At 43.1% G+C, this 24069-nt stretch overlaps 1 protein-coding gene across 2 annotated transcripts in view; it reads right to left on the bottom strand.

Annotated features, from left to right (window-relative positions):
- The window catches only part of lrp4 (low density lipoprotein receptor-related protein 4), a 106957-nt gene that overhangs the window by 3801 nt on the left and 79087 nt on the right, over positions 1-24069 (bottom strand). The window contains exons 7-33 of one of the 2 annotated variants that reach the window (XM_082535156.1): positions 21178-21297; positions 20887-21012; positions 20057-20182; positions 19275-19409; positions 18142-18267; positions 17430-17660; positions 15413-15569; positions 14611-14828; positions 10117-10293; positions 8777-8902; positions 7919-8127; positions 7516-7597; positions 7291-7396; positions 7006-7207; positions 6626-6815; positions 4192-4323; positions 3771-3911; positions 3581-3667; positions 3325-3496; positions 3058-3220; positions 2668-2893; positions 2172-2475; positions 1814-2032; positions 1459-1593; positions 1250-1358; positions 763-955; positions 167-280 (exon numbers count right to left, since the gene is read on the bottom strand). In XM_082535156.1, the coding sequence (XP_082391282.1) occupies positions 167-280; positions 763-955; positions 1250-1358; positions 1459-1593; positions 1814-2032; positions 2172-2475; positions 2668-2893; positions 3058-3220; positions 3325-3496; positions 3581-3667; positions 3771-3911; positions 4192-4323; positions 6626-6815; positions 7006-7207; positions 7291-7396; positions 7516-7597; positions 7919-8127; positions 8777-8902; positions 10117-10293; positions 14611-14828; positions 15413-15569; positions 17430-17660; positions 18142-18267; positions 19275-19409; positions 20057-20182; positions 20887-21012; positions 21178-21297 (4326 nt within the window). The remainder of the gene's footprint in view (positions 1-166; positions 281-762; positions 956-1249; positions 1359-1458; positions 1594-1813; positions 2033-2171; positions 2476-2667; positions 2894-3057; positions 3221-3324; positions 3497-3580; positions 3668-3770; positions 3912-4191; positions 4324-6625; positions 6816-7005; positions 7208-7290; positions 7397-7515; positions 7598-7918; positions 8128-8776; positions 8903-10116; positions 10294-14610; positions 14829-15412; positions 15570-17429; positions 17661-18141; positions 18268-19274; positions 19410-20056; positions 20183-20886; positions 21013-21177; positions 21298-24069) is intronic. The other variant, XM_082535157.1, reaches the window with a different exon arrangement.

The raw sequence follows: 24069 nt of genomic DNA, 5'->3' as shown, positions 1-24069 counted from the left end.
CTCAGGACCTTCTTGCTGTGCGGCAACAGTGCTAACCACCGTGCTGCCCATTTTAGTGTTCTTCTGCTATATAAAACCTATTTGTGACTTTTTACCGTTTTCAGTTAAAAAGTTCAGTTAAAACTTTTTAACTGGTACAGGCTGATAAATTACAGAGAACACTTACTTGTGGAGCACGGTCGCCCGTCTGGTTCATCAGGGCAGGCGCATACAAAACTGTTGGTCTTGGCAAAGCAAAGGTGAGTGCAACCGCCGTTATTGATCCCACAGAGGTTAGTACCTAAAGGGAAGGAGAGGGGACGTTCACATTTATGTTCAGCTCAAACTAACTGAACATAATTGAAAATAATGAGCGTTTCCTCCGTTACTTTGGTCCATTTATCAGGTTAGAACTGAGAGCTTTTAGTTATGATGGCATCAAGTAACAGCACAGTGATGAAATTAAAATGCAATCCAACCCAATTACCAGAATCTGTGTCAAGTAAAATAATTTATCTGTTTTATCTGATTATACTAAACGGGCTGAAAGAAATCCATCAGCCTTATCAACAAGAATCAGATTTCTTGCCATGCTGGAGAAAGGGTTATCTTACTCGCACAAGCAAACCACGTGAACGTCATATTGACAGACCAATTATCTAGCACTGACAATATTTCATAAATCCACAGTAGCTTTGGCTCCTTCAGCAAAAGGTAATAAACAGAGACACCTTTGGCCTCTTCCCCGTCAGATGGAGTTGTCAGGAGAAAAAGCCTCCTTACCTGTCTGTCTGTTAGGAGATACCACTATAATGTCCATGAGGCCTTCCACGTTGGCCAGCACGGTTTCCTTGTTACGGCCAGTGTGTTTGTCCACCCGCTGGATGGACTTAGTCTGCCAGTCCGTCCAGTAGATCCAGCGGTCTTGCTGCGAGAGTCGGGAGAAAGGAGTTAGAGGGGAGGACACCGGCTTCGACTGGGGAAACGAGGGAGAAGAAGAGAGGGGGAGGAAAAATACACGGACAAGGAGAAGGGGGCGAGAGGAAGAAAGGGAAGGGGGGAAGAAGAAAAATGAGGGTCAGAGTGAAAGCGAAGTAGAAGAAATGGTTACGTCGAATGGGTTCAGTATGAGCTGAAAGATGGAGAGAATCACACGGTGAGCTCATGAGTGAAAGAGCGGGTGATTGGAGAAGGCAGCCAGGGAAGAAAAGGGTCAGCCTAGCATATGACAGCTGAGGGTGAAGAGGAGAGGGGGGGGGGCTGGAGGTACCTGTGTGAGGGCGAATGGGTGGGACACCGGGCTGATGAGGACCTGACGCAGCTTCCCATTCAGGTCAGAACTCTCGATTCTGTCCAAGTGGGCATCTACCCAGAAGATCCTGCAGGATTCATTACCAGTTATTGCAGAATTCTTACACAATAATAAACTTTAAAGTCATTTACAGGACATACAGATATCTCAGTCATGCTTCAGCTAACCTTCGTGTGTCGTAGTCTAGTGTTAGGCCGTTGGGCCAACCCAGGTCTGTATTGATCAGAACCTTCCGGTCTGAGCCGTCCAGGTGAGATCGCTCAATCTTCGCGATGTGGCCCCAGTCAGTCCAGAACAGAAACCTGCAGAGGCGAGGTGAGCCTGATAAGCTCATGTCTTTCTATGGTACAAACAATTCTGCAACTATGTGATTCTTCAGTGTACAACAATAAAAACCTCGTGCTGACAGTCAGCCTGTTTGTCTGCCTATTTCAGTGCAGTCTATTTCTGACTTTAAGAGCTACGGAGACCAAACATAACCTTTTGTTTGTCAGTGAAGCCCAGTGCACTCCTCTCTCTTACCCTTTGCTTGGAAACACTGCAATAGCTCGGGGTTCATCCAAGCTGTTGTTGACTAGGACTTTGCGGCTAGTTCCATCCAGGCGGGCCACCTCAATGGTGTTGCGCCCGGTGTCGGTCCAGTACATGTTTCTGGCAACCCAGTCCACAGCGAGTCCATCTGTAGTCTTCAGGCCCTGGCTGATCACCGTCTCCATGCCACTGCCATCCAGGTTAGCGCGCCTGAAAAACAAGTTAATGTTGGACGTTGTATGATAAGGGGCTACTTCAACTTTATTGTGCACAACCAGTGGCACAGTGGCGAACTTTATTCAAAATGTGTGCTTTACAAAATTAATATCTCAAAAATTAGCATTTGCACCTTATAACATCCAGGGTGACATCGGTGTAGTAAAGTTTCCCATCAACGCTGTCATAGTCTAACGAGATGACGTTGTGCAGCTCGAGCACCGGGACGTGTATGTCAGTGTGGTCATTGGTGTCCAGAGAGATTCTGCGCACGCTCACGCGGTTGGAGAAGAGCAGGTATGTCTCCGGAGAATCGTCACATGACCTACCATCTCCCTTGAGCAGAATCCCAGTGGGACAGGCGCAGGAAGTGCCGTTGGGACGAGGAAGGCACAGGTGTGTGCAACCTCCGTTCCTTCTCCCGCACTTATTAAAGCCTTAAAAGGACACAGGGTGACGAATTAGTGCAAAGAGACAGGAGCGCACTTAAAACAGGAAGACGCACATGCACACTTTGTATGTTGACATTGTTCAATCACCATGTGAGTTGAGAAAAATTCAAAAAGTCAGAAGTCAAGGAATCATAAAGATCTTTAATGTGACCTCCACTTCCCGTCCTCCAGACTCACCGAGTGGCTTCTCCCTGTCTACAGCCTGGATGTCCATCAGGCCTGGCAGGTTGGCTCGCACTGTGATGGTGTTGGCCCCAGAGTTCTTGTCGGCTCGCTGGATGCTTCGGCTCTGCCAGTCGGTCCAGTAGATGTGGGACCCCAGCAGGGTTAAACCATACGGGTGTTGGACTGGAGTCACAAGGGTGCGGCGGTTCTGCCCATTGAGGTCAGACGCTTCAATGCGCTGCAGAGGACCAGTACCACATGTGGGATCACCACCATGACTTCATAACGTCTGACGCTTTCATGCTCAAAGCTTTTACATCTTAGAAAACAGCATTATTAGCTTTTAAATCTTTAACTGTGACTTGTATCCACTTTATTTTATTCTTGGAAGCATTTAATCACCTCAGTGTGTGCATCAGCCCACAGTAATTGAGAGCCAGCCATATCAATGGCCAGGCCATTAGGCCAGCCCAAGTTGTTATTGATGAGCACCACACGGTCTGAGCCATCCATCGCTGAGCGCTCCAGCTTAGCATGCTCTCCCCAGTCTGTCCAGTACATATATCTGGAGGACGGGAAGATAAAGAGAACACAGAAGATGAAGTAACATAGAACAACCAGAGATTTGCTTTAATTGACTATACAAGGCCGTCAAACTATCAGGCTCACCCCATCTCGTGGTAGAGGGCGATTGCTCGAGGGCTGTCAAGATTTTGCCAGACCAAAACCTTCCTCATGGAGCCGTCCAGGTTGGCTACCTCGATGCGGTTGGTTCCTGTATCCGTCCAGTAGATCTTCCTGCCAACAGCATCCACTGCTAAACCATCAGTCGTCATCAGCCCTACAGTGAGACAGTGAGAGATGAAGTCATGACACTCTGACGAGGCGGAGTCACAAGACTTTATACATGTAAGCCATCCTTCACCTGTAGATATGATGTCTTCGTGTGATATTCCATTGATGTTGGCTCTGCTGATTTTCTTCAGCGTACTGTCAGACCAGTAGACTTTTCCTGCATGAGGTGCCACACATGCAAACACATACACACAGCTGAGGACTTTATTCCTACATCGGTTATATTTATGAAACAAAAAAAATTAAGAAGACATACAAACCTTCTTTGGGGTCAACACCAATGGCAATAGTATTTTTCATGGTGCTATTGATGGCCAAAACCACATCAGCATAGTAGGGGATGTCCAGAGAAACCATCCTGATGTCAGTCCTACGTGCAAATATCAGGAAGCTGCTCATGCCTGCACACAAAAGGATCACATATCACAGCGTCTTCCTGTCGCAACACAAAAAGCGGCTGACATACTTTTATCTTCTCGGTCCTTTAAAAATTGATTTTCCTTATCGGATTTCCCTTTGAGATGGACATGTTGTTTAAAGCATTTGTTTCAGACAGAACACATTGTAAGATCTTAACACACGCTTGTACATGTTAAACTTTTAAACTGTGAAGTGTCGTTCTTTTTTTTGTTTTGTTTTTTACTAAATGTTACTGAGATGTAAACAGAGTTTGTTTTATACCAGGTGTGCAGGTCTTTCCATCCGTCTGCAGGTTGATGCCAGTGGGGCAGGCACAGCTGGAGGCTTTGGGAGCAGGCGCCAGGAGACAGAGGTGGCTGCAGCCTCCATTATTCACCGCACACGGGTTATGCACTACAGGTGGAGAGGCAAACAGACTCGGGTCACTTCCTGTCCTACTTTCTAAGTCAGCTTGAAAGCAATGAATGGGAGATGCATGAAAGAATTTGTGTGTGTGTGGGGGGGGGGGGGGGGGGGGGGGGGGGGGGGGAGAGAGAGAGAGAGAGAGAGAGAGAAACCCACAACAACATTGGGGAAACAAACAGAAAAACCCTTCTAGCCACCCAACAGAGCCAAATACATCACCGAAATCAGACAGGCTTCACAGGCTCTGTTCTCTCAGCCAATGATCTGGGTTCAGTTTACCTGTAATTCCCTAGTGTCAGTAGATATATTGGATGTGAGCTCAGAGAAAAGCCAGCACACATCAGAGAGAAGAGCTTCCTTTGTGTAAGATACATATTTTTATTTGTATTTTTGCTGTGTACACACTGCAGCCTTTATACCTTTGTGCCTTTATAATGAAAAGATGTTTTACACTTGAAAAACGTGATGTGGCTTTTGACATCTGACTGGCTCGCCCTGCTTTGCACTTTGGCTGCTTTAGCTAACGCTAAAAGAACAAGGCTGGCTCACAAGTCGGCACCCTGCAGTCCCATTTGGCTTCCTACAAATTCCATCAATTAGCTAGAGCAGGGGCGTAGATTTGGCATGGACAGAAGGGACATGTCCCCACCAATATCCAGCGATTAGTAAATTGTCCCCACCAATAATTTGATCTGTTCGAGTAAAGAAAAACAAACCCGATAGAAAGAAAAAAACGATCTGTCACCGTCTCATTCACCCAGCGGTGCAGAAAGAGTTAAATTACATACTCTACTGGAGTCCTATATCATGTGACAAATATGGCCAATGTGATTGGCTGTGCTTTTCAGGGAGCTCTGTTTAGTTTTAGCAGCGGCAAGCCTGCGCTGCGAGGACCTGCAAGGAGGAGAGGAGGATGGCTGCAAAAAGAACCTGGATATAAGAAAGTATTTTTCAAAGAAACCTGTAAGTCACTTAAATTCAAGTTCACTCATAAAATGTGTCCGTCATAATAACGTTACAGGCTATGCTAGGCTTTGAATAACGTAGAGGCAGCTCTGCCATGTTGTAGCTCGGACAGAGGTGACGAGGCGAGGTCACAGGTGACTTACTGATGATTTGGTGCTATAGATTAACTAGTATTTATCATCATAACAATTGTTAGGCTGCTGATGTTAATTGATTCATTAGTGTATATTTGACAAAGAATCTGAATTGACATGTCTCACTTTTTATATGGCACGAATCAATGTGTTATTTTATCAGGTAGCAATATGTCCTAGTGCAGTCAGAGGGGAAGAGCCAGGGCCAAAGGTGACGCACATCAAGCACATAGTAATAATTTTAGTCTGAGGATAAAACGCATGTACTTAGGATGAAAGATACTTCAGTGATCTCAGAAGATTAAAAAGATGGCTAAGGTCAACAATGACTCAAATGAGATTAAACAATGCTGCTGTATGCCATTTCCACCAGGAGAGACTAGACAGTATAGATGTAAAACAAATAGGCCAGCAGTTTATCTCAGTTAACGAGAGGAGAAGGCATGTGTTCGGCTCCTTCACATAGTGGACACTGAGTTGTTGTGTGGGTCACCAGTAGTCCATGTCTGTTGCTGTAACAGTAGTCCATGTTTAGAATAAAAAATCCCAGCTCACTGATTTGATCGGGGCAATAGTGTGGCTAAAATGTTGCATAATTTTGCTGAGAGATCTGTTACTTTGTGGTAATCTTAGACGAGTAGCTTTATGGACAAAAACCACCAGGTCATTCAGTGTTCCCTTAGTGCTAATGTGTTAGAGATGTTGGTGTACTATAACTGAAGTAATGTTGTCCTTAAAGTCATATTCTTTTATTGTCATGACTGTATTTGAAGCTATTTTTATTTTTGTATGATACCTGATTTATATGGAATGTGGAAGTAAACTAAAGCCTAAAATACTTTAGTCAGTCATTTGTTTAATAGTAATTTAACATTATATAATTCACATATAAAACTATGAATTGTAATTTTAAATGGCTTAAAAGCATGTAGAATAGCATATGTAGGCAAATATATTTCTCCCTTTTTTTTTATCAAGAAGCAAAGACAAAAAGGAAAAAAAAAAAAAAAGAAACGGCAGGGTTTGGTGGTTGAATCATCCGTCCCCAGCAATGCCAAAACCAAATCTACGCCCTTGAGCTAGAGGTTTAACAGTATTCAACACTGTGGTTGTAAATATCTGTTTAAAGCTGCAAGTCCAATTCTCCTTCACACACACAAAACTCTATGCTTTAGTGGACAGACACACACCTGTCTCACGGTGTCGATGGAACATATGGATGTCCATTAGATTCTCTAGGTTTTCAGCCAGTGTGTGGCGCCCCAACCCGGTGAGCTTGTCAGCGCTTTGAATGCTCTTGGATTGCCAGTCTGTCCAGTACAGCTTGTCCTCATGTACAGTTAAGCCAAAGGGGTGAGGCAGCTGAGTCCCAATCAAAACCTGTGTGCAAAAACAACAGCAGAGGTCTGATGAGCTCTTTTAGAACATGTCTGAACAGGCATAATCACACACACACACACACACACACACACACACACACACACACACACACACACACACACACACACAAACAAGACTTGACACATTTTCGTACTTCAAATGTTTTCTCAGAAAAAACCTAACACCTTACCTGTCTGTCAGAACCATCAAAGTTGCCATATTCAATAGTTTTCATGCCAGCATCGGCCCAGTACAGGCGTTTGGTCTCATAGTCAATGGCGAGCCCATTGGGCCACGTCAGATTGGATGAAATGATGACAATTCGGTTGGAGGCGTCCATTCCCGCACGCTCGATCTTTGGGTTGGCCCCCCAGTCAGTCCAGTACATGAAGCTGAGGAGAAAGAAGGAACAAGTTAGAACTCCATGTGTTGTCCAGGTTCACAAGCTGTTTCTGTTTAAATGTCATCATCTTACCCTCCGATCGGATCAACTACAATGTCCCGCGGTCGGTCCAGGTTCTCCCATATCAGGACAGTCCGCATGCTCCCATTGGCATTAGAAACCTCGATACGATCAGTACCTGACACCCAAAAACACGAGCAGGTTAAATTGAGGAGCACTCCCTGCTGAGCTGGTCAATGAAGAAAATGGATATAAAATGATATTTTATGTCAGAATACATGAAATGAGACTTTTTACCAGCATCAGTCCAGTAGAGCTTGTTGGTCACCCAGTCAATTGCTAAACCTGCTGGACTTTCCAGACTGGTTTCCACCACCACCTGTTTTAAAAAGAAAAAGAAAAAGATCAGCTCAGATCCATGCTGACAGTTACTGTTTACTGCTTTGATGGCAATATTTTCATGTCTGTTTTATGTTATTCTGTAGTAAACCTGCAGCAGTGAGTTATGAATGTGCTGAAGGCTCCTACATTCTACAGAGGATGACCAGCTGCTGCTCTTTCACCTCAGTCCCAGTAGATGGCAGTAATGTATAAACCTAAATCTGCTGCCGTCCTCCTCTGCTCCTTTTTTAAGTATGGGCCAGATGAGAAATGACGAGACTGCAGTACTGAGTTCAGTCAACCTCCAGGTATCACTGACCTCCTGCTTGGTGCCGTTCCACAGTGCTCTGTTGATGGAGTCGGTGGTGACGTCTGTCCAGTAGATGTAGCCGTCTTTGGAGTCCCAGTCCAGCGCCACGGCATTACGCACGTCAGCCAGAGGAATGACATCATCGGACATGTCCTCTGTGTCGAAGCTGATTCGTCGGATGTCCGTCCTTCGGGCAAAAAGCAGGAACTTGTCAAGACCTGATTAAAGACCAAAGGTCTTCTGTCAGTCTTCTAGGTTCAACAGTGGGGTCAGCATTAAACACAGTAAAACAGCTCTACCACAAAGACATGTAACCACTGATTAATATCACAAATCACACCCTCTGCATTAACATAATTAAACAGAGTCATGAGAATACTTTTTATTCAATTTCAAGCAGCATGACTTTACAGTGGGGAAAAAAATGAAAACGCTGCATTTTAGCTCAAATTTTCTTCAGCTGCTCAACCATAACATGCACTTGAACTCACTTTAAATGTTCCCTAAATGAGATCTCACTTTACATGCAGTAGGTGTCTTATAATTGTCTGCACAGGCATTTTTCATCTGAAATTTTGATTCCTCTGACAGCCTACACCTTAATCGTGGGGCTGATCAGATTAACCATGTGTTACAGGATTATTTTCTCTTCATTAGTGTGAACACACGGTTCATTAGTCAAAACAGAAGACAGAGCTTTTTTTTTTTGTTTTTAATTTAAGATTCCAAATTATTGGCTATTAAAAATGACTTTAGTATGAATAGATGCCGCTAAAAACTACTATAATATTAATATAATATTAATTATAATAATATAATATTAGCAGTATTTCTGTACTTTCCACAACAAACAGTGGAGGAACTCACCAGTGGCACAGCTGTAACTGTCCACCTTCTTGAAGCCGGTGGGACAAGCACAGGTGTACGTCTTGTTGCTGGGGAGACACAGGTGGCTGCAGCCTCCATTGTTGGTGCCACAGCGGTTCCTGCCACCTAGAGAAGAGACAGGCAGACACAACTCAGTATATCACATGTAAAGTGGTTCAAAAAATAAAAACCCCTCAAATCCACTTTCTCCTCAAACCCAGGGCAACAAAACAAATAGTCACACTTCCAAAAATGTCTGCCTCCTCTTTCATTAAAAGGTCACAGCGTGTGGGCTCTGTTCACTTAGGTTCTGAGTCGGCTTTTCTTTTGTTCTGATCAGACATGAACTCACATGACTTGACTAAATCTTGTCTAAAAGTGCCTGACCTCCCCCTGCCAGCACGGAGGCAGCTCACAGTTCATGTTAGTGTCGGGCTGCTGCAGTATTTTATCAGCACGTTAACAAAAACTTTCTCTTGGCTGGACGTCAAGTTCAACACGGTTTGTTAGCAAAGTCTTTGCTATCATGCTGATGAAAAACACACATCAACTGGCCGGTTCACGGCAGGGTCTTGACACTGGTGCAACAAATCATTCTATGGTGGGGTTCGCCACTGTGTGAGGCAAATTTTTCATTTCTGCCTGCAATGATATCCTCAGATAAGTCTCCCATTTCTGCCTTCAACTAGCTCATCTTCCTTCCTCTAATGCTGATATTGTGTTTGATGTTTTGTTGCTCACCATTTAGCACATCATCTACTGCTACAAGCTGCAAACTTGGATACTTTAAAAAGAGAGTCATTGCTCCCAGCCAGTCACTGGCAGATCTGAAATAATGGGAAGTAAACATATCCAAATATAATGAGATTAGACTAGACTCCTTCCTTTTGCTTTTAACTCAAGCTGAAGCTATGTACAAAAGAGCTAGCACAGCTTCCTGTTGCTGCTGTGTGTTACTGTCCGATCCATGAACCCAAAACTGCAGTAACAGTCTCAACTGAGAAAAACCTACACAGGTAAAATGCAACATAATCAATACAAGATCAATGCAATGTTTTCTGCTGTTTCACTGTGATGCTATTGGTTGTTCTGATTCAAGCTGCTGCTTTGTGACCTTGCAGAAAGTTGCAAACAGCTGTCAGCTGAAAAACTAATAATTCAGAGAGAAAAATGTGAAAAATAGTCTATTTAGTTTGTGTATCTGCAACCCATCCCTAGATAAGGCCTTTATTTAACCAGACAAAAACCTTATTGAGAACAAAAATATCATTTTCAAGTTTTGTACATATGTAACAAACATCAGACTGAGTATCCAGCTGTTGACCCAGCCCGATACTGACCTGCAGGCTGCCTCTGTGGGTGCAGTGTGTGGATGTCCATGGGAAAGTGCAGCTTGTTGCGGATTATCTCTTGGTTCTTTCCTGTGAATTTGTTAGCGCTGTTGATGCTTTTGGTGTGCCAGTCAGTCCAGTAGAGGCTGTCCTCAAACACTGTGATGGCAAATGGGTGGGGAAGGCCTAAAGAGAGACAAGAACAGAGTTTAGCAAGGCGACAGTCCACAATGACATTTATGCAAACAAAAAAAAGGAGAGAAAAAAGAACCCCCCCAAACACAGAAGCTGAGTTTGTCACATTTATAATAAGCAAAGTAATGATTCAATGAAGTTTCAGTCCTAACACAAAGAATGGAAAGCGCACATGCTACATTTGGCCTGTTCCACTAACTCTCCAAACATCAGAGCTGTGGGCTTGGCTGATGTCATATCATCCCCATTTTAGAACTGCTTTCAATTACACTGCCTCAAACCACTCTGTAGTTGGTTAAGTTGTGGCAAGAGTGTCCAAAACCAGAGGCGCTTCGTAGGTTTTCCATACATAATGTGACTTTTCCATCCGGAAACTGAATGTAAGAGAACACGATTAAACCGGATCAGACTGATGCAGACTAGTTTTGCTCATGTGTCCACAATAAAACTTTACTCACAGATTTTAAAGTGAAAATTGAACCAGGACAGGATATGTGTGAGATTTCTGAAGGAGAGATCGATGCCTGCTCGATGTCTAAATGCTCTTTAACATCTTTAACATTGTTTTTGTATTAACAGAAGTACTCTGGCAATAAGACAAAAAGCTTGCCTTTTTTTCTAACTAACCACTCAGATTCACTGCTTAAATGGAAGATTTTCCTTGAACATCTGCGGCTGAATATTTAAAAATCAAAGTTCAAGCATAGCTGTTTGACGAGGCTTCATCTCTTTGTTTGAGAAAAGCCTCTTCAAAGTTCGTCAAAGCAGAGAAAAGAACAAAGAGAAAATGCAAATGGGATAATCAGTCGTGTCATTTGTTGTTCCAGTCCTCCTTGATATTAATGTTTACACGTGAAAGCTAACTGCTTTTATTAAGGTTGGAAAAATTTGCTCCAAGTCTTTAATTCTGTGGCTATTTCTGTTCCTTACACGAATAGTTGATTTGTGGGGAACCTGTGCAGATATGTCTCCTGTGGGAACATCACACTAGGGTGACTCCTCCACACTTGTCCAAATCAATGTTCTTTTTCTTTCACCAGCCTTGATCTTCCTCCAGCACAGAAGCCGCAAAGCCCAGTCGGATGGGCACGCCGAACGGATGGAAAAAGTGCTTTCTGCTGCCACACAGAGCCGCAGTGGTGTGGCGAGTGTGCTGGCGCACAGCTTTTAAAAACAGCGTTGCTAGTTTAATGACAGTGTTGTACGGCACAGCAGAAATGTTAAGTGGTAAACGTCAAAAACTGGAGCGAGATCACAGCGATAATAAGCCACAAGGATCAGAGTATCTGGGTGCGTTTTGTGTGACTGTTCGATGAGGTTTATTCAAGAAAACTGAACAAAAGAAATGAAATAAAATAAAACAGCACCTCTACATTTGCCCTCGTCTCTTCTTTTCAAACAGGTCCAGGTGTGTGTGTGTGAAATGATAGTGGCTCAACGTGTTTTCTGATCTTATCTCAACATGAGGGAGACAATAGTACACCCAGTTCCCTCCTCTTAGTCACCAACATCTCAATGATTGTTTTGATATGATCAGCTCATTCCTTGTCATCTCTGCTCCTGCTCCTTTTTTGTTCTCCCCAGGACAGCTGCAGGAGCAGCTGCAGGAGGACAGGGCATCAAACATCCCACCAAGCCTTCACAGCTATGTCCTCTTTAACACACGTGGCACCTCATATTCCTCTCACAGCTTGCCTGAATAGGTCTCACTTCCTGTTATAGGTCACCAGCAACACAGCAAGGCCTCCGGCTGGACAGAACGCTGGTCCATAGTGTGATGGGAAGTTTCAGGGTTAGGTTTTTCCAAACAAACAAAAAAAGCTATAGTGATATTAGGAATACCACTTTAATGCATTTTATCTGTAAAGCTGAACCATATTATAGCAGAATCTGGTTTGTCTTGCTGAAACAAGTAGGGCCATTGGTTAAAAAGACATCACTTGGACAGCAACATATATTGCCATGTGCACTAATGCATATCAACACAGATGGATTACACAACAGTAGGAAATACATTTCCTTACAGTAGATGTCTTACTGAAAGTGCTGCAACTAAATTTAATGATACAATTCTTCCACTGTTATCGTCTTCAATACCATGTGTCAACACTGTAGAGCAGCTACCTGAAGGCCGATTATCTTGTTGTGTTATATCACAACTGTGTATGACTGTGGATACTGTGCCTCCACTGAAAAGAAAGCTTCATATCAGAAGTGCTCGACTTCCCGAGCCTGGTTCTGCCCGAGTTTTCTTCTTGACCGTTCCTTCCCATTGTCCCTAAGTGCTTGCTCATAGGTAACTGTTGGGGTTTTCTCTGCATTACTGTTGGGTCTTTACCTTACAATTTAAAGCACCCTGAAGTTACTGTAGTTGTGATATAGCGCTATAGATATTAAATTTAATTCATACCTGTGAACTAAAGTGCTGTCCACAGGGGCCATTATTTCATAGTTTAATTTAAGTCTACCTACATATACCCTATTGGGTATATTAAATGTCCAGTCTTCTGCCATACAGCATTGTGCATTTGTCGAGTCCAGACAAAAAATATAAACACTCCCCCACCAGCACACAAGTATGCAATACCCTATCTCTTCCTGTTCCCTACCTCGTGGTGTACAGGTGTGCAGACAGGATAGTGGTGATTACCGTGACAACCGCCTATGCTCCAATTCCAGTTACAGAGGAGCTGGCAGAAATCCAGATAGTGTACACACACACACACACACACACACACACACACACACACACACACACACACACACACACACACACACACACAGAACTATAGGTTCAGAGAGATAAATGCTTGTTAACATTCCTTGACGTAGTGGCTCAGAATGTAACCATGCACACACTCAAAGACACACACAAATGTCCTATTTTGTCCTGTGTGTTGTCTGAGCAAACAGAGGCTGTGGAGGAAGGACAGGGCCAATTACAGCCTTTTATCCTGAGAGCACACATCATTAAGGAGAGCTCAAAGGGCTGATGGTGTGCACATACACACATATACACACACACTCATCAAACAGTCCCCCTGCCACTCTCTCTCTCTCTTTTCAAACTCTTAAACCCTCTTCATCATCACTGATTCCACACTTTTTAGTTCATCAGCGGAAAAAAAATCCCCAAATTGAAAGTGACTGTCAGCTGAGACCTGCACTCATCCTGATTCAACTTGTGTTGTGTAATCGCTGCAAATTGCCTAACCTTTATATTAAAAAAACCCAGCAAATTTTGAATCTCATGTCCTATAAAACTGTGACTGTCCAAATGCTTGCGGACTTTAGAGTCCCACCCATAAATCTAATAAGCTGGTGTGTGTGTGTGTGTGCATGTGTGTGTGCATGTGGGAGTGAGTGAGTGAGTGAGTGAGTGAGTGAGTGAGAGAGAGAGAGAGAGAGAGAGAGAGAGAGAGAGAGAGAGAACCCTGCCTGCTTACACTGCAAGAGCTCCACTTTTAGTGTGCATATGCACTTCTCAGTTGGAACCAAGAACATAAACAGAGCCACACATTTGGCTTTACGTCGTCATTTATAGATTGTGTGTGTGTGTGTGTGTGTCTACACTTCAGCGGTAACCACATGTGCTCTTTAATGGAAATATGTTTTTGATTAACGCCACATGGCATAATGGAGTAATGAGGCATCAGCGTGCTACATCCGACATCCATCCCTTTGTTTACCGCATGTGTGTTTCTTAGCGTGAGTGTGATAATTAATGAAAATTGAGAATGAGAGCCTGAATTCCAGCCAGACCTCTGCGCACCACATACAGCATCTCTTCTGTTTCTCCAGCCTCTCTCAGAGCTTTTAATAAAAAAGAAGAAAAAAGAATCCTTCAGCAGCTTGTGAGGTCATATGAATTATGAGCAGTATGTGAGTCATTCCAGTTTGAAGAACTCCTTTAAAGACTTGTGCATTATCGATCCTATTCACTCTGGTGGCAAAAATGAAAACTTTTTGAATCTGTTGAAGCTTGAATCTACTGTTGAGCTTCTGGTCCAAACATAATTTGTGTGTTTTTCACTTCACATGTACTTACACTTGGCAGTTATGTTGTCTTAACTGCTGAAATTAGTCACTCGAAAGTGCTTAAATGTAAAACGTTGCCATCCTTAAACCTGGTCACTTACAGAGGAAGAAGAACCAGCCACAGCAGGAATAAACAGGTAAGGAGCTGAAAGCAAGGCTGCTCAAGAGGCCCATCATTTTTGGGTAAAGCTTTTGACTTTGCAGCCCCACTCTTTAGGCAACTAAGCTAGCTCCAGCAAACGTGTGTAACAGTCAAGACTAGGAGTGTACCTTGGCTGATGACGGCCTTGCGGTTGCGTCCGTCCAGGTCAGCTCTCTCAATGACATGGTGCTTGGCATCCACCCAGTACATGCGGCGGCCAGCGTAGTCTATGGTGAGGCCGTTGGGCCAGAACAGGTGTGTGTCTGCTATGACACGGCGGTTTGAGCCGTCCATGTTGGAGTACTCGATGCGAGGTGTGTTACCCCAGTCGGTCCAGTAGATCTTACTGAAAAGAAAAATGGGGCAATCACGCTCAGTTTGTTTGTTCACAGCGGCAGACTAGATGGGTGTAAATTAGCTGATAGTCATGGTGTCCATTAAAGACAAGAGGCAAGCAGACGGCTGTCAGGATTCTAGACACAACAGATGCCTGATTTAACAAGAAAAGTCTCCTCTGTCCTCATCATTCATGTCCTCCCCATCAGCATTCATCTGTTCTGTCCGGGCTCAGAGGGAGGATACACTCTTTTTTAAAATATAATTTTCAATTATCCCATGCAAATGAGCAACCTAATAAGCTGAATGAGTTTTCTAGCTTTATATTTCTCTGGGGGTTCATCCAAAACTCTCTCTTGCCACTGCAGCTCATGAAAGCTAGGAAGAAAACACACTTAGCTGCTGCCCCTTTCATGAAAGACTTGTTCCACACAGATGCTTGCCTGTGGGTATGGCTGTGCCGCCAAACGTTAATCCCTGCTCTGCTGCTACACTACAACTGGGACACATCCAGAGGGGATATGTATATATGAGTGTGTGTACATCTGTGGTGAATTATAGACTGCATGTGCGTGCGTGTGTTTGGACTCGTACCCCTCTATGGGGTGCAGTGCAATGGCTCTGGGCTTCTCCATGTTCTGCCAGATCAGTACTTTGCGGTGTGTCCCATCCAGGTTTGCCACCTCAATACGGGACGTCCCAGAGTCTGTCCAGTATAACTTGTCATGGATCCAGTCTATGGCCAGTCCACCTTTAAAAGGAGAGAAGAACATTCTGAGTTTGGTTTAAGTATGAACCAATATTTTGTTACTAATGTTACAAGTAGACACAAGCAATGCATACTCTTTAGCTTTTTCAATTTGCTTTGTCTGATAATTATTTGTGTAGCTGTTAGTTCTTATTTTTGAAAGTGTTCTGCTGGTAGAACATCTATCATCTTGCTAATAGTTAATCTAATAAACCTTCATCACCTATTATAATGTCTCTTTTTATAAATCTCAAAAAAAAAAAAATCCAGTGAACAAAGTCAAAGTTGTGGATTTACTGGGATCAAGGTGCAGAACTATTTCTTGATGAGTGGGTTGAAGGACCTCTGTTGGACTGAAGCCAAATGGTGTGAAAAATAATAATAACAATAATAATAATGGATTGCATTTATATAGCACTTTTTGAGACCCTCAAAGCGCTTTACAATTCCACTATTCATTCACTCTCACATTCACACACTGGTGGAGGCAGCTACAGTTGTAGCCACAGCTGCCCTGGGGCAGACAGACAGAAGCGAGGCTGCCATATCGCGCCATCGGCCCCTCTGGCCATCACCAGCAGGCGGTAGTTGAAGGGTCTTGCCCAAGGACATAACGACCGAGACTGTCCGAGCCGGGACTCGAACCGGCAAACTTCCAATTACAAGACAAACTGCCAACTCTTGAGCCAATTTGCATATCATACCAGTCGCGGCAGATGGACGGCCGGAGGTTTCTTCCTGTTAAAAGGGATTTTTTCCTTCCCAATGTTACCAAAGTGCTTACTCATAGGGGGTCATATGATTGTTGTTTTTTTCTCTTTATGTATTACTACCTTACACCTTGAGCACCTTGAGGCAAGTGTTGCTGTGATTTGGCGCAGTATAAATAAAACTGAATTTAATTGAATTGCTGTGTAAATAAACTGAATTCATAACAATTAAAAACTAATATAGATGGGGACTTTTTAAGCCAATTAAACAAAACTATTAGGCAAATTACTCCTTTCCATGTTTTTTTTTTTCTTTCTCTAAAACCGACTCATACAACCTGTTCAGACATCATCTGCCTCTCAGGTTCAAACGCTTTAGCTAGCAAGACATTGTGGTGTCACTAGTGCAGCTTTAAAACCAGCTAAATCAATGTCATGATGTAGCAAAAAAATCAAAACAAAATCAAGAAAGGATGTAGCAGCAGATTTGCCTTTGTAGCCTGACTGTAATCACAGCTAACCTCTGGTACAGCGAGAATCACGATACTACTGTATCAGTAGAAAGAATAAATCATGATTATGAAATAAAAACTGCATAACTGATACTACTAGGACAAGTTAAATACATAAGATACAGTGTGTTAGCTGGTGAGTTGTAAGCCTGTCAGGCTAGCCTTTTCTCTGTTTTAAGCGATTATGGTAGGCTAAGCTAAATCTAATATGACTCTAGCTACATGCACAACACGTGTGCTAGATGATGATCCTTTTAACTTTAAAGAAAGCAAATAATGTTTTTTTAGAAAATTTAGTGGTGAAAGAGATTAAATATGACAGAATAAGACAAAATGTAACGAACACAAATATGTATACAAAAAACACAGATTGAAATAGAAAAGGAGGGTCAGGGTTAGAAATAAAGGAACCAGAGAGAAACTATAAATTAAAAAGACAAGAAGAAAGCACCAAAGACTTTCAAGTTTCACCAGTATTGATGTTATGTTGCTTAACTCATTTATGAATAAGGTGATGAATGAAGTAGAGTGGGGCAGAGTATAGTTGGACAGAAAGCAGCAGAGTCCAATAAATTGGAAACATGATAAATGAGTCTGTTGTCCTACATCTGAACCTGCATCCCATTAGCTGTTGTACCCACCTGGGCTCTCCAGACCGGTGGAGACGACCTCCTCCACATTGGAGCCGTTGAGGTTAGCTTTCATGATGCGGTCCAGAGTCACATCTGACCAGAAGACTAGTTCAAGACTATGATGGAAGTCCAGAGCGATGGCGTTTTCCAGGTTGTTGAGCAGCAAGGTGTACTCGGAGCGATGTGGCAAAACCTGACGGATATCGATGCGGTTGGCAAACAGCAGCACTGGCTCGGGACCTAAAGGGAGGAAGAAAGAGGGACGTGAATGGAGTTGACGTGTGTTAAAGTGAAAAGGAGAAGCAAAGGTTAGCAGGTTAAAATTGGCAAGTAACTACACACAAGAGAGATAAAGAAAATTCAGTTAGGACAAAAGGTCACTTTAAATGAGACAAAGCATTAATCTGACTGGATATAAAGGTCTGGGTTGCAGCAGCTGTGTGACAGACATGTCTGACCTGCATTTAACTCTGGACCGCAGCAGATTGATGTGCTGCTGCACCAGGTCTGCCCTCTACCTATGCAGCATATCTAAATTGAGTCCAGACCCTCCGAATGAGGTGACCTCAATGCAAGTCCAAGACCCGGCAACAGAGCAGCGGATATAGTTACTGCTGAAACACGTACAAACACTATGCAACTGTACTTTTATTAGAAGTCAAACCACAACAGCTCTCTGCGGTCACATGTCAGGGATGAAACACAGTCCAGTCATTCGTACCCAGAGCTTTGCAGCTGCGCTTGTCAGGTCGGAGCTCGTAGCCCTGAACACACCAGCACTGGAAGCCCCCCTCTGTGTTGGTACAGCCCTGACTGCAGTAGCCTTCTTCAGCACACTCATCCACATCTGGAACAGACCACAGAGACAGAAGAAGGGAGGGGAGGGACATATAGATGTTGGTGTCTTATCTCCCACAGTATTAACAATGTCACACATTGTGCAGAAAGGGAAAATTCATTGATGCTTTTGGAGCATATGTACATCATTTTAGTTTTCAAGCCTTTATCTAAATCAGTTTCACAACATGCATGCACACTAACTGTTGGAAGCTGGAAAAAATACATCGAGTAGATTTGAATGTATCTTCATGATTTGGAAGTTCTGGCAAATAAAATGTTTAGCTAGTGGCAGAAATCCAAGATTATAAGAAGACCAAACAGTCATCAATAACTTTCCAGCCCAAAGAGAAAATTCTTGTGAAATTCCAGCGAAATTTCTTCATACTTTTGGAAAACAACCCTGCTAACAAATTGCAAAACTGACTGACTGGACTAATGAACTTCAATCCCTGGCCGTATTTAGGAAGTTAAAGGCAGGACAAGTAGAGCAAAGTTGTAGTTTTTATAGGTTTGCTTAATTCACTCAGTCAGGATCTGTATTCTACTTTCAGTTTTGGGTTGGTTGCTTATTTGTTGATTCGTTTTCCCCAGACACCTCTAATTCAGTTGATAGCTTGGAGTCTCTCTGTACAATTTAATCATCTATGCTTGGCAAAAGAAAAGGCTTAGCTTAACCAAATTATATGACTGGTTTAGTTCCTAATGTGTAAATTATATTACCAATTTCCAAAAGACCATCTTCAGGCTATAAAAGAAGTGCACGTTGAATGAGTGGAGTGAGGGAGTAGAGTTGTAGCAAACTGAGAACAATTCTTAAAGCACTGTCACATGTAGGAAGTCAGTGAAGCTATCAGATGTTTAACACAAAGTAGCAACTGGCCAATTGTCAAACTCTGCAGAGGTCATGAATATTAACACTTGCTACAACCTGCTCACTCACTTTTACTCTGCTGTCTCTCTCTCCAACACACACACACACACACACACACACGCAAGCAAGCAAGCCAGTGTTACCCTGGCAGGTTTTGCCGTCGTCCATCAGTCGGTATCCAGTGTGACAGGTGCACTGGACCAGTCCTCTCACCATCTGACACTTCTGGGAGCAGCCTCCGTTATTCTGGTTACAGTTGCCCTCGTTGGAGCGTGGCCCTGCGCACAACACAGAAACATTACAGGAACATAAACACAGCATCCTAGCTCAGTATAAATACAGCCGCACACTATAAAAAGTGTCTGACTCATCTACTGTTGGGCCTTAAAATATTTTAGACACACAAGCAGCTAGGCCCGTGGATGGCGATGGCAATCAGGCTGGCCCAGGTCAACATATACAGTATAAACTGCTGTTAAAATTTATGTGAGCATTTATTATACACCCTCAGCTGTTCCAATGGTTTCTGTTGACAGCGTCATCTCACCGAGTCAGCATTAGGACTACATTTTACCTTGATGAAATCGGTATTTGTATTTATAATGGCAGACCAATAAATGTAAAAAGTAAAGAGAAGACACAGAAACATCCTTCAAACATGTTACCAGTGTTCCATAATTTATTGTAACAATAAAATAAGATCATTTCTACAATTTAATATTATCTTAGTAAGGACTCATATATAACTTCACATAACAAATGTTAGGTAAATCTGTTTATCATTCTTGTGTCTAAAGAAAAAAAACTATCGACTGATGCACTGGATACCAAATGTCGTCATTGCTATCTGCCTTTAAACTCTTTAAACTATTATGTAATCGTCATATTGGTGTCCAGATGCCGATGTCACCATTCTTACACTTACGGCAGTCATGGTGTGGGTGTTCATCAGTCCCGTCACCACAATCATTGACCTCATTGCAAACCTTCCGCAGGCCTATACAACGGCCATTCCCACACTGGAACTGATCAGGGGCACATGGAGGACTGTCTGTGAGGAGATACAACACAGATCTGATAAGTGAAACACTTTTCTACGCCATATTTATCCAAGTAGTTCTCCCTTAAATATCTAAATAGTATGTGCTATGGTTGTGACAGTCAGTTGCCTGCCATGTCTTTAATTCCCTGTTGTGGTTTAAGTCCCATGTATGTACGTATTTAATGTTGTGTGTGCGTGTGTACCCTATGTAACATGCAAGCATGAACAACAGGTGACTGTGCATGGACTATGATGCACATAAGCAGGTTTAAAAATGACACAATGGATTTGAATAGATCATTAAATATGAATAAAATGGTGTGATGAGCAATAAAAGAAACATTTCAGGTATTCACAGGTTTCCTGCAAAGCTGAACTTCTTTATCGCCATGCTTCCTTTTATTGGTGGATAGTATCTAAAAACAGAATAAAAAGTTTCCATCTAGCTTTTTCCCCCTCGCTGCCTGTTCACTGTTATTTTAATCACAATACACAGGCCTGTCTCTGCGGTTCGTCTTTCCACAGCACAGTGAAGGAACAGACCAAAAAAGAAAAAAAAAAAATCTGAACTTTTTTCCTTTTTTTAAAATGCAACTGTGTTTCCCAACAGAGAAGTTTCTCAGCAGAGGGCTGTTCAGAGCTGTTGTCATGGTTACTGTTGAAGCTTGTACTATTTTTAGCGGCTGAAAACAAGATAACAACCAGAGCCTTACCAGTTTTCTCACAGCCCTCTTCATCGCTGCGATCCGAGCAGTCGTCCTCGCCATCGCATCTCCATGACAACCGGACACAGCGTCCAGTTCCACAGCGGAACTGGTCGGCCGTGCACATGGACGTGGCTGCAGGAGACGCACATAAACATACATATTACTCTTATAGTTTTAGATCAGTCATTAGGACTTCAGTCATTATGGGTGAATGCTTTTTTGAAATAATGACGGAAAAAGAAGAAATGATTAATTTTTAACTGATTTGTTCATTAATTCTGGACACCGGCTACTCACTGCAGTTCTTCTCATCTGAACGGTCGTCACAGTCGTGCTCGCCATCGCACCTCCATGCAGCATTGATGCACATCCCGCTGCTGCACATGAATTCCACTGATCTGCATGGCTGATGTGAAGCTAAATAAACACACATATATATAACTGATTTAGCCTGGAGTTATATATAAATCTAAAAAAATATATAAAAATATACACAAACTGTGCAGGTTACAGGTCCACTTCCTTGCTATAGCAAACATGAAAAGGAGGCTCGTTTTTAATGGTATGACAGTCTTTGAACATCCCTGTATTATAACCACTGGTAAGTCCAGCTGTTTAATTTCTTATTAAATAATCACCTTTTTGAGTCATGCCTTTTGTGTGAGACTTGCATGTTTTAATTTGATGAGGGCCAAGAAACATGTAAGATGCTGTCTCAACATGTGGGATAAAGTTCTAAAAATCCTGCATAGTGACGACACAAAGTGAGACTAGCGACAGCGGATAGGTCACCTTAGCTGTCAGCGGAGTTCTTTTTTTGCGTATTTGTACTTTACTTGCACGCCACAAATGCTCAGTAGCGCCTCAAGGTGGTGCTTTTCTTCATTCCTGCTGTATTCAGCTACAGTCATACAAAGACACTGATGGAAATTTGTTCTGCCACAAATGCAGTGCCACGCAGAACTGACATGGTACAAATGCTGTCAAGTACTGCATAACAAAGCACTAGTTCACTGTCAGAGCACCTTCTCTGGCTAAAGTAGCCCTCTTATTGTTTCTCCATACTTCCGAGAGGTCGTTCTGCAACCACAACTCTGCAAATATATCAGCAATCACAGGTTCATCGACAGATAATGACACATACTAACAAGCATTGTGGTGTGTTCAGGTTAACCAAATTTCGATCCCATTACCTTTTAGTCTATTCAGATCAGGTCTCTTTTGGTACCCTTTTGTTTATTTTGGAAAAGTAAGTCATCTACAAGTTTGCACCATGTCTGATCCCACTTATGCACCTTTGAAGAGTGAAAGTTTTGTCACAAGATCACAGAATAAACATTTTTACTCTATCTTCTCTGAGCGCATTCCACATACCTAAACATATATTACTTTTCCCACATATAGTAATTAGATCTGCTTACTTAAGCTGCTGCATGATCATCTCTAAGCGGAGATCATAAATGTCCCACCTTTAAATCACCCACCATCATCGCTACATGTGATCAGATCAAAGTGAAGCTCAAACTGGCAGCAGATGACGACGGAGGTGGATGAGAAGATTAAAGCTGAATCAGACATAAGCATCTTAAACCCTTCATCCGTGTGTGAGCATGTGTGTATTTCTTCGACGCGTTTCCTCATGACAGGACGAGTCGGCTCCCATCGAAGCTACAGCAGGCATGTGAGTCAAGACAGTTTCTAGCAACGCTGTGCAGGCCTGTCAGCTGGGCAAGAAACGATCAAAACAGCAGGTGGCTTTCCCACAAGAGAGAAGCTGAGAGAGAGAGACTTATTGGCCAAGGGAATTAGCGTGGGACACCAACTAACACACCGACACCCGCGCACACACCCAAATGATTCATCCCCCCTTTTCTTGTCTATCTCTTATTCTCTCCCTCGCGCACACATGCACACAAAAACAGCAACTGAGCTCTTTCATCTGCTCAGCCACGCAGCCCAAAGCGGCATCAGTGGTAACGAGGCTTGCAAGTGTGATCTCTTTTGGGTGTGTGTGTGTGTGTATTCACATAAGGGGGAGAGAGGGAGTGAGAGAGAGTGTCGACTTCTCTAACAAAGCGCCCTTCATGTGTCTGGAGAGTCCGTGCCAAGGAATGCTGTCTGAGGATGGGCTGTCTTATGCCTCTCAGAAATGCCTTCTCTGTCTAAGTGTGTGTGTGTGTGTTTGTGTACAAACTACAGCATAAAACAGAATTTACTAGGACTTAAATTACTAAAAAGAAAAAAAGAACGCTCTCGCCCTGAACCATTCTGAGTCAGAAATAAATAAATAAAACAGGAAGAATAACAGGCAGTGTGAGAGTGAAGGACAGCCACAGGGGACACGCAATCATCAGCGAGGACCTGAAACAAACCTTGAACAACACTTTGTTCATTTAGATCTGTTATGTGCCTCTGTATTTCCTACACACAGTTATCTAAAGTATTTCTTAAGGTCTTTCTGCTGCCCCTTTTGTGCTTTCCCCCCCCCTTTCAAATACGCTTTGATGCCAGCTCAACTTTCGAAAAAGGTTCGACACTTCAAAAGTGAGGCAGCAATTAAAAAACCTGGATGTGGGAGGAGATGAGAGGAAAAAACAGAGAGCTGCTCAGTTGAATAATTTGACCTTACAGATGATCAAACGATGTTGCAAAACTTTGAAGCCGTGCTTATTGCGCTGCAGATAAACACATCAAAGTGGGGGGAAACCACTGGGCTCGAGCGCATGTGTCTGTGAAAGAGCTGGATGTGGTGGGCAGTTAAAAGATGATGAGCAAATGAACGTGAGAAATCGGAGACAAGGGAACAGGGAGGGGAGAAGCCGAGAGATTAGTCAGCAGCAGGCAGCGTCTCTGGAGCGAGGCGAACGAAACATGATAGTCTATGTCAGGACTGTGGCTTCCCTCTGCGTGTGTGTGTGTGTGTGTGTGTGTGAGCGTGTGTGTGTGTGGGTGCGTGTGATCGAGAAAGAGAGAGAGATACAGTGACAGCACAGATCTAACAGAGTGCTTTCCAGTTATGACACAGGCTGTCGAGCAACAGCTGTTCCTGAGCCCAACCTGCCATCAACAGAACGTCGGGATGTGAAATCAGCACTCAGTGTTTTACAATGAAGCTCAATTTTCGTGCAGCTACCAGAGGGCCTTTCTTACAACACATAAACACTATTATCAAAGAATCAGCTTTCAAGA

The sequence above is a fragment of the Aulonocara stuartgranti genome (genome assembly GCF_965226115.1).
Source record: "Aulonocara stuartgranti genome assembly, chromosome: 1".
Classification (NCBI taxonomy): Eukaryota; Metazoa; Chordata; class Actinopteri; order Cichliformes; family Cichlidae; genus Aulonocara; species Aulonocara stuartgranti.
This window is presented reverse-complemented; position numbering and strand designations above follow the sequence as displayed.